This window comes from Podarcis cretensis, assembly GCF_951804945.1.
Source record: "Podarcis cretensis genome assembly, chromosome: 3".
NCBI lineage: Eukaryota > Metazoa > Chordata > Lepidosauria > Squamata > Lacertidae > Podarcis > Podarcis cretensis.
Window position 1 is genome coordinate 26,949,481 of NC_137172.1, and position 13,749 is coordinate 26,963,229.

The 13,749-nt window shown below is 46.5% G+C and overlaps 1 protein-coding gene across 2 annotated transcripts in view; it reads left to right on the forward strand.

Annotated features, from left to right (window-relative positions):
• VASH2 (vasohibin 2) overlaps positions 1-10,531 on the forward strand; it is a 42,762-nt gene extending 32,231 nt beyond the window's left edge. For both annotated transcript variants that reach the window (XM_079968947.1, XM_079968948.1), the window contains one exon: positions 7,166-10,531. In XM_079968947.1, the coding sequence (XP_079825073.1) occupies positions 7,166-7,238 (73 nt within the window). In that variant the 3' untranslated portion in view covers positions 7,239-10,531. The remainder of the gene's footprint in view (positions 1-7,165) is intronic.
• The last annotated feature ends 3,218 nt before the right edge of the window (positions 10,532-13,749 follow it).

The following is a 13,749-nucleotide window of genomic DNA, read 5'->3' on the forward strand; positions in this document are numbered from 1 at the left end:
CTGGGCCTCCCTAGCCACTCTGGGCGGCTTCCATAGAAACCAAAAATACAGTAAAATATCACACGTTAAAAACTTCCCTGAACAGGGCTGCCTTCAGATTTCTTCTGAATGTCAGGTAGTTGTTTATCGCTTTGACATCTGCTGGAAGGGCGTTCCACAGGGCGGGCGCCACTACCGAGAAGGCCCTCTGCGTGGTTCCCTGTAGCTTTGCTTCTCGCAATGAGGGAACCACCAGAAGGCCCTCAGCGCTGGACCTCAGCGTCCGGGCAGAATGATGGGGGTGGAGACGCTCCTTCAGGTATACTGGACCGAGGCCGTTTAGGGCTTTAAAGGTCAGCACCAACACTTTGAATTGTGCTCGGAAACGTACTGGGAGCCAATGTAGGTCTTTCAAGACCGGTGTTATATGGTCTCGGCGGCCGCCCCCAGTCACCAGTCTAGCTGCCGCATTCTGGATTAGTTGTAGTTTCCGAGTCACCTTCAAAGGTAGCCCCACGTAGAGTGCATTGCAGTAGTCCAAGCGGGAGATAACCAGAGCATGCACCACTCTGGCGAGACAGTCCGCAGGCAGATAGGGTCTCAGCCTACGTACCAGATGGAGCTGGTAAACAGCTGCCCTGGACACAGATTTAACCTGTGCCTCCATGGACAGCTGTGAGTCCAAAATGACTCCCAGGCTGCGCACCTGGTCCTTCAGGGGCACAGTTACCCCATTCAGGACCAGGGAATCCTCCACACCTGCCCGCCTCCTGTCCCCCAAAAACAGTACTTCTGTCTTGTCAGGATTCAACCTCAATCTGTTAGCCGCCATCCATCCTCCAACCGTCTCCAGACACTCACACGGGACCTTCACCGCCTTCACTGGTTCTGATTTAAAAGAGAGGTAGAGCTGAGTATCATCCGCATACTGATGAATACCCAGCCCAAACCTCCTGATGATCTCTCCCAGCGGCTGCATGTAAATGTTGAAAAGCATGGGGGAGAGGACAGAACCGTGAGGCACCCCACAAGTGAGAGCCCAGGGGTCTGAACACTCATCCCCCCCCACCACTTTCTGAACACGGCCCAGGAGGAAGGAGCGGAACCACTGTAGGACAGTGCCCCCAGCTCCCAGCCCCTCAAGATGGTCCAGAAGGATGTTATGGTCGATGGTATCAAACGCCGCTGAGAGATCCAGCAGAACTCTACAGTAAGCTACATTAAGCCTCGGCCTTGCCCACTCTCCTCTGCCCCTCTCCTAAATTGGTGAGGTTTTCCTTGCAAGTTGGTTTGTTTCAAAGCTGTAGCAAAGTGAACACAAGTCAAATAGCCATGCTGGAGGAAGAGGCAAAAGGGAAAGGGAAACTGTATAAGCCTGGGACTCACTGAGGTTTGTTCTGGCCCTTCTGTGTCTTGTGTCTAAACGATGGTTTAGAATGACATCTGAATGTGTCCTTTAGGTCCATAATGTGTATGATAGTTGCACATTATAGTCTATGGAGGGGTCTCTTCACAGTTTCGTAGCAGCGAAAAGTGTCACTAGACTGTCTCTCTAAATATACCCCAATGTTCCTTGCAGCTGTTAAATTAACCACACGCTTCTATTTTCCCCGCGAATTCATACTATTGCTGAACCACCAGCATTCTTGGGGGCCTCTCGGTAGGAGTGCCTGACCTCATTTAGTGTCTGGATAATTATAGTTGTCAGAGGTTGCAAATCTCTAGCTCCTTCTTCCTGCCTCATTGTGCCTACTTTAGGGGAGTATTTTAATCTCCCTGTTTCTGTGGCTGTTTCCACAGTTGCTAGGGTGGCACAAGTGTTCAAGGGGGAGGTGTGTGTTTGACTAAGATGTGTTAGCTCAGCAGGCCTCTCTGGAGCGCCAACTGCTCAGCCAAACGCCAGGTGCACTGTTGCTAGCTCCTTTCCTGCTTTTAAATTTCTCCCAGGACAGGGGCAAGGGAAATTGAAATCCATCCCTTGGCACGCTCATGGGTTGCAGCACTTATGGCCCACAGGTAGGCTGAGGGGCTGCTTAAGTCTTGCTGGTCAGCAGCAGGGTCAGAACTCCAGAATAATAATAATAATAATAGTAATAGTAGTAGTAGTAGTAGTAGTAATAATAATTTTTTATTTATACCTCGCCCTTCCTGGTTCAAAAACCGGGCTCAGGCTGGCTAACAACAAATTTAAAACACTTAATTGTGATACAACAAAAAACAGCATAAAATACAGTATAAAACATGAATAACAATAAATTCAGGATTCAAAAATCAGTTTAGGGGGAAAATCCATCCAATAAACATTAGATGATCACCAGGGCTAGCTGGCTAAATTAGTCCTATTTGGGCCAGTGTGGAGACCAGGGGAGAATTAGCTTTGGGATCCCAGAGCGGGTAATCTTCATAAAAAGGGGAGGGGGAGGCAAGGAAGGGGAATAAAAGATTAGGCTAAGTTCAAGTTGAAAGTTGAATAGTGTGTGACTTAGTTCAGCCTTTGTGAACCCGGGGTGCAACTCCCAACAGCAGCTCTCTAAATGTTCCTGGACTACAGTTCTCATCATTGCTGACCATTGGGCATACTGTTTGGGGCCGGTGGTAGTTGTAGTCCAAAACAGCTAAAGCAGTGTTTCCCGAACTTGGGTCTCCAGGTGTTTTTTGAACTACAACTCCCACCATCCCTAGCTAGCAGGACCAGTGGTTAGGGATGATGGGAATTGTAGTCCCCGAAAAGCTGGAGACCCAAGTCTGGGAAACACAGGGCTAGAGGGTGAAGACTGTTCTAGTTCTTAGAAGTAAACGTGACAGGATCCTATGGCATATTTAAAGTTTTAAGACAGTTTTGGAGTAGGATGAGCTTGAGGATCATGAGTGAGGATGGGGAACCTGTGGCTTTGTAAAATGCTGGGGACTTCAGCTCCCATCTGTCACACTAGCCAGTTGGGCCAGTTGTGAGGGGTGGTGGGAACTGGAGTCCAGCATCTGGACGGTTCCCCACCCTTGATCATGAGGATTGCTTTGCTGGGATGGTCAAAAGGTTCATTTCACCCAGAATTCTGTTTCTGATGGCGGCCAGCAAAATTCCTCTGGGACACTCATAAGGGGACTCTGAAGGCAGCAGTTCAGTAGTGTTGTGATTTACACAAAGGCCCACCAATCGGCTCTGTGCAAATCCGGCTTCTATGAAAGCTAGGAAAAAATAGTTCTCCTCTATTTTAATTTGAGCATGAAAGCTGTACAAGTGTTCAAAAGGTACTGAGTACACTGGACTTGCCACTCGAATGATAAGCTTCTGAACACAGCCTGTAATTTTCTGTCTACACCCCAACCAAAAGGAAGTGAAAGTAGACCCAGCTACGTTTGGTTTTGCTCACTTTCATCTCATGCCTCTCTTACACATCCTCTCTCTTTCTGTTCTCCTTCCCCTTTGAAATGTGTAAGCTCCTTGGAGCAGGGATCTAGTGCTCTTGGAGGCAGCAATGCGTCTGAATACCTGTTGCTGGAAGCAGCAGGAAGGGAGAATGTTCTTGTGCTTGGGTCCTACTTGCCCATTTCCTGTGGGCATCTAGTTGACCACTGTGAGAACAGGATGTTGGGCTAGATACATGGGGCATTGCAGCAGGCTCTTCTTATGTTCTTATGTTATAAGCTAAATCCCATAACGGGGCTAGTTTTTAATTTTCGGATACAGTGGTACCTCGGGTTACATACTCTTCAGGTTACATACACTTCAAGTTACACACTCCGCTAACCCAGAAGTAGTGCTTCAGGTTAAGAACTTTGCTTCAGGATGAGAACAGAAATCGTGCTCCGGCGGCGCGGCAGCAACGGGAGGCCCCATTAGCTAAAGTGGTGCTTCAGGTTAAGAACAGTTTCAGGTTAAGTACGAACCTCCGGAACAAATTAAGTACTTAACCCGAGGTACCACTGTACCTGTTATATCAGAGTGGCTTCAAATTCCTAATCAGATGGTAATCATTTTCAGGCTGCCTCCTTCAGGCCCCTTAACCCAGAGGGAAAATCCTTTAAATGTAATGGGATTACTCTAGCAAAATTAATTAGGAGGATGCTGTTTCAACTCCTGGTTCCCCTCTCGGACGCAGCTAAAATAATGAATGTCTACCAAGATTGCTTTGCTTCCTTATTTATGATATTATTTTTTTACTTGGGCATGCTAATTATGGTAAATCTGATCAAGTGACAAGGTAGGAAACAGGCCCTCAGTCAGCACTTTCCCTGCCTTCCCCTGGGCTGCATAATTTCATTGGCAAGGGCTGAATAAAAGACTTGGCATTCCCCACGGGGAAGCTTCACCTTCTTAATGGAGAGCAGTGATTAGTCAATGCCTTTTGTCAACAATTAGATTACGTAAGCCTCTTTCGGGGCCAACATTCACTTTACCATTTTTTGAAAACCTAAGTACTGTACAAAACTCGGTAAGCCTCTTATCAGATACTTTTGTGAACTCCCCTTTAGCAAAGGGGGAACGGGAAGCCTTTTATGCCCCTTCCTTGCCCCTGGCTGCCAGACAGCCCTGCAGGAAGCCAGCTACACCTTCTGGCCTTATCTGGTAGTTGTTGCCAAGACCACCTTGTGAGCCCACAGCCTCTTCCCTGCCTCCCCATGCAAGGAGGGACTTGGGGTTGCCCAATTAATGACTAGATCTTAGGTTCCTGGACCAGCACATCTTGCAATTCCAGCCAATACTTTATAATTTACTCAGAGTATCTTTGTTCTGCAGCAGCTTCCTGGTCTTTACCAATGCTGATATTGAATTCCAAGTTGTAAAGACCCACACCTCATTCTCTCTGAGACTGCAGTTACATACTGGTCTTTAACACCTCTGATTCTAAACTCCGGGCTCCTCTACACTTCATCCTGTCCCGCTGCTTTCCCCTGTGGAAAACTGCTCTTTAGCGCTCAGTCAGAACAAACAGCCATTTGGGTTTTATCTGGATTGATGTTTGCTCCTGTTTAGCACTAAAGAGCAGGAGGATGCATGAAAAAGTGCCAGCAGCTGTTAGGTTTCCGTGCGTGTCAGCGGTTAGACAGGGAGGCTGAGCAGACTAAACAGAGCCCTGCTGTGCCTCCAGTCTCCTTGGGGCGTCCTCTGCCCTCTTTGGGCTCTGGGGAGAGTCTCCTTGTGAGCCATGAAGACTCTCTATCTCTCTCCCACCATTTCCTGGTTTGAATTGATCTATTTATTTATTTCCTGGTGCCACAAGTGTATGTGGTCATGCGCAAGTTGATAGCACATAAGTGGGAGAGGAGACACCTGTACATTCTGAAAGTTGGGTTTGCAAGCTCTTAATGCTTGATGGTGCTTATATACCAAGCACAAGAGGAGCCTGCTGGATCAGGCCCATCTAGTCCAACATCCTGTTTTCACAGTGGCCAAGCAGTTGCCCATGCAAGGACATGAGCGCAGCAGCACTCTGCCCGCTTGCAATTCCCATCAGCTGGTATTCTGGCTGTGGAAATAAAAGGTTGCTGCCATTTTGTCCAGCATGGAGTGAGACAATTTAGTATCGCAACTTTGATTGCTTGAGGCCTGGTACCTGTGTACCTGTCGACTAGCAACAGGAACGGGTGAAGGTGGGGATACAGAGACCTCTCATGAACTGGGAGTCATTGGCTTCCATTCCGTTTTCAGTCTGTGTGTTCTGATTTAACTCCTCGACTTCATGGTTATAAAACCAGGCAACGTTCTTCTGTTATTCATCTTGAGAACTGGAAGTAACAGCAGCCTCCAGCCGCAGCTGCTTGGAGAATGTCACTTAGCAGAATTGATTATCTTCACATTTGATTCCAAGTGAAGTTTTGGAAATGCATGCTTTGGGAGTGTGACAGCAAAGTGAGCTTCTGCTTAGATTGGGTTTGTTATGTAAGGTGGAAAATATGTCCCCCCCCCCAACCTTCTTTGCTGCAATTTGACTGGAAGCTATTGCATGTCTAGGAATGATGACCCTGTGTTCTTCCTGATGAAAAAATTTACAAACAGGGTGGGAGAACCTTGGCCCTTTGTTGGACTCTAGCTTTCATTGGCCTCAGCCAGCATGGCCAATGGTCAGAGATGACTGGAATCATAAACCAGCAACATCTGTAAGGCCACATCTTCCCCTCTCCTGATTTACAACATCAGTGCCTATCTGACAAGTTGTGTGCATGTGAGTGATTGTTATGACTCTATATATCTATTTATAATCTCATACGAGAAGGATAAATCATATATGCAACTCAGACATCAACGTTGTGCAAGTGCAATAGAAATAAGGCATTTAAAACTTCGTATGGGGTGCTATTTGGTCTAGGGCTTTGTGCTCAAATCCTGCTTGCAGTTTCCCCATAGGCATCTGGTTAGGCCACTGCAAGAACAGGATGCTGGACTGGATCATATAATTGTAGAGTTGGAAGGGACCCAAGAGTCATTTAGACCAAACTCCTGCAATGCAGGAATCTCAGCTACAGCATCCATGACAGATGGTCATCCAACCTCTGCTTAAAAATAATAGCCATTTGAAGATGGCTATCATATCTCCTCTTATCCAAGCTAAACATACACAAGATGAGCCATTGGGTTGATACAGAAGACTCCTTGTGTTCTTATTAATACCCAAAGCTGCCATTATAATCCACTCCCATTGGGAGATGCTGTTTGGTGGAAATGTCGCAGATGTGTAGTGAAGCAGAGCATCCTGTTAAGATTGGTGAGGGATGATGGGAGTTGTAGTCCAACAACAACAAAATCAGCTGGAGAGCCACCACATTGGATACCCCAGATTTAGATGGGCATGATAGCCTTCTGCTGGTGGTATAGACTGGAAGACCACAGGAGCACTCTCACATTAATAAACGACTTGGTGACACTTGGTGTTTAGGAATGGTGGTGCATTACTCACCACCTGAAAACACCACCACCATACATTTAAAACACTCATGTACCACTTTAGGAGTCATGGAGAATCCTGGGAACTGTAGTTCGTTATGGGTGCTGAGAATTGTAGAGCTGAGAGCTCTTCTTTGAAAAAAAAATTGACGGCTGTTAAAATGGAATAAGAATGTTTTTAAAAAATGTTTGGTGTGGATATGACTTTCAGATACAACTCTGCAACGCTGTTGACAGTGGTCTCATCCTAGGGAAATCTAATCATTTGCTTTTGAACATCTCCTCTCCCCTTCTTGATTCTAGGCCCGCTGCGCTGGATAAGAAAGTGAGCGAGCTCTCAACACTGAACGATGTCGGCTACCAGCTCCGCATCTGACAAAGCCAGAAGCCAAACGAGACAGCTTCCAGGGTGCTTCTTCCTGAATTTTACCCTGCGATCTGTGGACAAAGGGGTGGAAAGAGGGAGCTGCGACTATTTATTATGAACATGAGGATTTTATTTAAGATCCTAGGAATTAGGGGTCGTAGTAGTGACATTGGTGGGGTTTTTTATTTTTATGTTTTATTTTTCAATTCGTGAAGTGGGAATCAAGGAAAAGGGGGAACGGGGAAAACTGTTTTTTTTTTGTCTACAATAATGTTGTTACTCTCCATCAAGCTGAAAAGGGAAGAGGTGATGTGGTTGTGTGGCTTTGGTCCCGTCCCCCCCCCCCCCCCCGGTCTGGATTGAAATAATTGTTTCCGTCGTGGCTGTTTTGCATTGGAGCTCGGAGCGTTGTGTGGTGTCTGTAGGGTTTTAGAAACCGGCGACGATGAAAGTATATTCCCCCCGCGGCGTTGGAAAGGGCTGGGGTGTGGTTGGTTGCTTGCGAGTCAATGGAAGCCATAGCCCAGCAGGAACTTTCGTTGCACGACTTCCATTGGAATTAACGGGATCTGAGCGACCCCCTCCCCATTTCAGTGGAGCTCAATGGAAGAGGAAGAGGCCAGCAGGCTATTTGTCTCTCCGGTCTGGTGTTTAAATGTGACATTCAGCAATAAAAACAACAAGAGCAGCAGTCCGGAAAAGTTATGCGAGTGGGTTTTTCCTCTCTTCGGAATATCAGTATTACCTCAAGAATCTTGACAATAGATATGCAAAGCTGACAGTATTTTGATTTTATAACGGATTTGTACTGTGTCCCCAGCTTTTCTGGTAGCAGAACATTCACTGGGCCCTTTCTGACCCCACCTCTTCCGCCTTACTCCCCGTATGTGCATGTGTGTGACAAAAGAAAGTATCATGATATGCAAGGGTTTTCTTAAGAGCTCTGAAGTCTTACAATTATTCTGTTAAGGATGCAGCTAACAGTTGAAGCAATTGTTTGCCTACCATAAGGGTAGCCAATGTGGTGACCTTCAGGTGTTCATTGACCATTCGCCATGCTTGGCTGGGCCTGGTGGGACTTGCAGTCCAGACACACCTGGAGAGCATCATCCTGACTTCACCTGCCTAACAAATGACTGATACCTGGTGTGTGTTTTTTTAAAAAAATAATGTTTTGAAAATATTTTGTGTCAGGCTATGCAGGGGTAGCCAGTTTAGTTGTGCCCTCCAGATATTGTTGGACTACAGTGCCCATCAGCCCCAGCCAGCAGAGCCAGCGGTCAAGGATGATGGGAGTTGTAGTCCAGCAAGGCCTGGAGGGCACCAAACGTTGGCTACCCTTGGTCTTTAAGCACAAGTGGAATGGCCCAGCGGTTCTGGTGCGTATCTGCGAGCTGTCAGGTTTGCGTTTTGCTCTGTGCATGTAGGTGCTGGCCCACTGTCTTCTGTGCAATGGTGAGTCCTCTGCACATGTGATGAGCATTCCCCATTATGCTTGGGGAGCATTCCCAAGGGAGACAAGACTAGGGCGTCCGGCTTGTGCCACAGAGCCCTAGGGACCTTTGGATCACGCCGAAGAACCATAGATGGCTGTTTTGTACAGATGAGCCTTGTAGTGACAGTCATATCAGGTATGTGTGTTGAACATTCTTAAAAATAATGTCAGAATCTATGGGCTTCCCTCAAGAATGTACTCTTCTTCCTCTGTTTGTATGCCTATAAAATTATGATTAATAATAATAGTCTTCAAAAGGATGGATACTTCCAAGCTGATGATGTCTTGGCATCTTATATTAAGATCAGACATCCTGTATGCAGTTATGGCCAAAGTATTGGGGAAAACAGCCATCTGTACGGAGTGCAGTCAGAGAAAAATGAATGAGGGAAGATACCCCTGGCCAAGGAATTGTCTTTTAGAATGCACCTTGCATTTGGACAAATGATTTTTTTTTTTTGCTTATTGTGGTTTGGAGAGGAGCAGGCTACTGGATGACTGGCCTGATGCAGAATAACACTCCTGGTCTTTTAAACACAGTTAAGAGATCTGTGGCTTCAGTCCAATACAGTCTTCCCTGGAATAAGCCCCATGGAATTTCATGGGTCTTTCTTCTGAGCCGACATGTCTTAAATTTGCATTGTCCTCAAACCCTATGCATGCTGACTTGGAGGTAAATCCCAAGTTCACATGTAACAGGATTGCAGCCTATGAGCATGACACCCTCTGGCAAACTCTCTTCCTTTCTCACCTTTCCTATCAGATTTAATTTCCACCAGCCTTACCCTTAAATAAATGTTGATTGCATCCTGACGAATCAACATTATTTAAGGGGAAATGGCTTGCAAAAAAGTGTATGTTAGCCAAAATCAAAACACAAATCTGCGCCAAAATGTTAATTTTTATGAGGATTTCTCCACGCCCCTGAAAAACAATCCAAATTGCAGGAATGTAGAGAACTGAATTTAAGATTGGGAAAATGAGAAAGGGAGAGATCCAGAATGGAGGCGTTTGTCCATCCCTAATGTGGAACCAGGAGCATGATGACAAGGGAAAGGAGGGAGAGCAAAAGAAGGGATGAAGCAGTGGAAAGAAGCATGCCATCTTTTACTCTCCTCTAGCTCTCTTAACTAAGGTTAAGAGATCAGCAGTGATGTGTCTGCACCAGATCTGTGTAATCATGGAAGAATCTCACATTCAAGGAAATGGCCAGGTGTGTCGCAGGGCCTCACCGCAGTGTAGCCCCTGAGAGCCAGCGGGTGGAAGGGAGAGGCTCAGTGGACTTCCTGCTTTGTGACTGTATTCCTGAAAAGCCTAGCCTTCCTCATCCAGATGTCTTGGACTACAACTCCCATCAGCCTCAGCCAGCATGGCCTGTGACCAAGGATGATGGGAATTGTAGCCCAGGAAGATCTGGAGAGCATCCATGGATAAGGGCTGCCTTAGCCTCATTGGGCGTTCACACCAATGTGTGTAGGCTAAAAGTGGAGGGTGGGCAGGGGTGTGAGCACATGTCCTGCCCCTGGCACCCCCACATGCTCATGCATGCCCCGCCCCCAACATGCTGGCCTGGGCGAGCTCCGCATGAGATCTTCCCACGTTCTCCAAGCATGCTTAGAAGATCCTTTCAGATCTTCCATCTCAGCACAGAAGTTCTGAAGTGGACTGTGTGCTTGGGGTAGGCTGGAGCATGGCTTAGGTGCTCATCCTCCTGCGTGAGTTCTTGTTTTTGAGCCCACACCCCTTCACCTTAAATGCCTGAAGAGAACTGCTGTCGAAAATCTAAAGGGCAGAATTCCCCCCCCCCCCAATAAGTGTTAAGTACCACTGAGGGCTGATTAATGTGACACTTTTCTTATTGCGGTGATTTTGTAGCAGTGAAATGCAGTGTTTGGATTTAAAAATTAAATAAAAAAGAGGCTGTGTGCCATACGAAGAGCTGGTTCACATGATTAAATGAGCCAAGCTATGGCTTAGTGAGGCCACCTGAGTGTGGGGGCTACTGGAGGAGTTTGCTGTTCCCTGGTCCCTTTTACGATCATGCTGCGCCGAGGACCAAGTGAGCTTAACCCCTGGTCCCTGTTTGATGTGCTGCAACAAACCCTGGTTTAGCTCAGCACAGCAGTGGAAGACCAGGAAGCAGATTGGGTGCAAGCTTCTCTTGGGACCCCCATGCTTGTCTGGGCTTGCTAAGCCAGTCTGGCTTACTGTGCTGTGGGAACCAAGTCACATTCTGAGTCTGGATTTCCTCTCTGTTTTTTCTAAAGTACTATAATGTATGTCTCTAATATATGTGAAGTGTTTGGGGCATGCTCCATCATGAACTTTACTTGCATTAGTTCTTGAGATGAACACACCATCCAGGGTTTGCACCATCCATTTAAAGTACGTTCAGCACACACGGACCCCCCTCCCCAAAGAATCCTAGGAACTGTAGTTTTATTCTTATTGAGCTTTGGTTCCCCAAACCCTTAATAAACCAGTTTCCCAGGATTTATGGGGTGGAAGCTATCTGTTTTAAATGTGTGTTGGTTCTGCTTTATTTGTATGGTGTGAATCTGGATTTAGCCCCCCCCCGCCGTGGTTCAAACCTCCCAATGAAACTTTTCTAATGTGGATGAATTATTTTGTATCCAGGCGTCATTTTCCTTACGTACAGATGAATCCTATTCTATCACAACACAAACCTGCGATTTTGAAAACTTAGTAACTGTGATTTCAATGACTAGGTTTCTCTATTGCCATAATTTTTTGTCAAATGCTGTTCTGGGTGAGAAATGTGCATGATTTCTTTTTCTTTTTTTTGTTTTTCTGATCATTTGTGTGTTTAGTGAAGCATGGAACTTTAATAAAATATCTTGGAAGTCTTGGGGTTTTTTTATAGCCCCTTGTGATTTTTATTTTTTAAAGAAACACAACTTATCCCACAGTGACAGAATCTGATGAGACACCAAATGGTCCCGATGCAGCTGAGCTGCATTTTTTAAATGCAGTAATTGTGCCAAGTATTTTATTTATTGAATTTCTACCCCGCCCTTCCTCCCAAAGGAGCCCAGAGCTGCAAACACAAAAACATTGAAACAATACAACAGGAAGAAGAACTAAATCCAGCTCTCCAACCAGGTGATCAGTGGGGTTACTGCTTTTTAAAGAAAGGCTCTTTCTTTAAAAGAAAAGGAAGTCCTCTACCTGTGGTTTGGACTACAACTTCCATCAACCCCAGCCAGCAAGGCCAATGTTCAGGGATGATAGAAGTTGTAGTCTAGCAAGATCAGTGGGCCAGTGTCCTATCCAAGCTTTGCAGAGACCCAGCAGCAGGACTGAAAACATATGCGTAGCTCTTGTTGCATGTAAGGTGTGGGGAACTTCTGGCCCTCCAGATGTTCTGGGACTCCAGCTCCCCTTAGGTCCAGCCTGAGAGGCCAGGTGCATCAGGGATTATGAGAGTTGTAGTCCAACAATTAGAGCTGGAAAATATATTGATATATCATCCAAAACTAGTTTGAAACCCATATTGTGATAACTGTTTCATAATATTTGACCTGGCAAAGTGGGAAAAACCATGAATGAATGCAGCTCTCCCCTGCCTCATGCAGGGGGCAGTGAATCACAAGAGCAGGCGCCCTGGCCAATATCACGATGCAGGAAAAAACCTCAAAGCCAGCCAGTGCCTCTACATAGCTCCATCCTTATTTCAGATCAAACCTATCCATTCTTAAGGAAATCAGTCCTGAGTGCTCACTGGAAGGACAGATCCTGAAGCTGAGGCTCTAATACTTTGGTCAAACTGCAGGTTTGACCAAACTGCGGGAGGCAGTGGAAGACAGGAGTGCCTGGCGTGTTCTGGTCCATGGGGTCACAAAAAGTCGGACATGACTAAATGATGACGACAACAACAAAACAACACAGGCATGGGGAACAGAAAGTATACCCTCTTTGAATTCTGTGGTTTTACATATGAGGAAATAATAACTATCACCTGTTCCTTAGCAGGTCTTAAAATTACCGTATTTTTCGCCCTATAGGACGTACTTTTCCCGGGCTCCCTAGGCTTGCGGATAGCAGCCTGCACCCTGAAGCCTGGGGCGCGCTGAGCAGCGCACCCTGGGCTTCGGGCAGATATCCGCAAGCCTGGAGAGCCCGGCGGGAGTTCCCGCCGGGCTCCCAAGGCTTGCAGATAGCAGCCTGTTCTGGGGGCTGGGGTCGGGGGAAGCTCGGGATTCCCCTGCCCCAGCCCCGCGCCTGGGGGGGCGGGAAATAATTTTTTTTCTTTATTCCCCCCCCCCCCACTAGGTGCGTCCTATGGGCTGGTGCGCCCTATAGGGCGAAATATACGGTAGGTAAAAACAAGCTCAGATGAACACCACTACAGTACATGACATATTACACTGTGTCATGCTCTTATGCTTGGCTCCTGCTTGAGGGCTTACCACAAGCATCTGGTTGGCTATGGTAAGAACAGGATGCTAGACTAGATGGGCCATTGGTCTGATCCAGTAGACTCTTCTTACGTTCTTATCCCACCTGAAACCCTGGAGAGCCACGTAGACAATATTGAGCTAGACAAGCCAATGGTCTGACTCGCTATATGGCTGCTGTCTATGTCTTGCGTGTGTTCTATTAAGCCATTAGAATGAGGATTGTTTTTTAAGCTGCACTGCAGAGTACAGTTATAACTATACAGTCGTACCTTGGTTCTCAAACGCCTTGGTACTCGTCCATTTCGGCTCCTGAACGCCACAAACCCGGAAGTGTTCCAGTTTGCGAAAGTTTTTTGGAAGCCGAATGTTCAGAGCAGCTTCAGATTTGAGTTCAGGAAGCTCCTGCAGCCAATTGGAAGCTGTGCTTTGGTTTTTGAATGTTTTCAGAAATCTAACGGACTTCTGGAATGGATTTCATTCGAGAAACAAGTTACGACTGTATTTGGATGATTAAACTAATGAACTGTGCTTCCATCTGTTTGTTTCAAACCTATGGAGAAATGCAGTCTTGGTGTTTGGTTTTCTGCCAAATGCAAAGGTTATT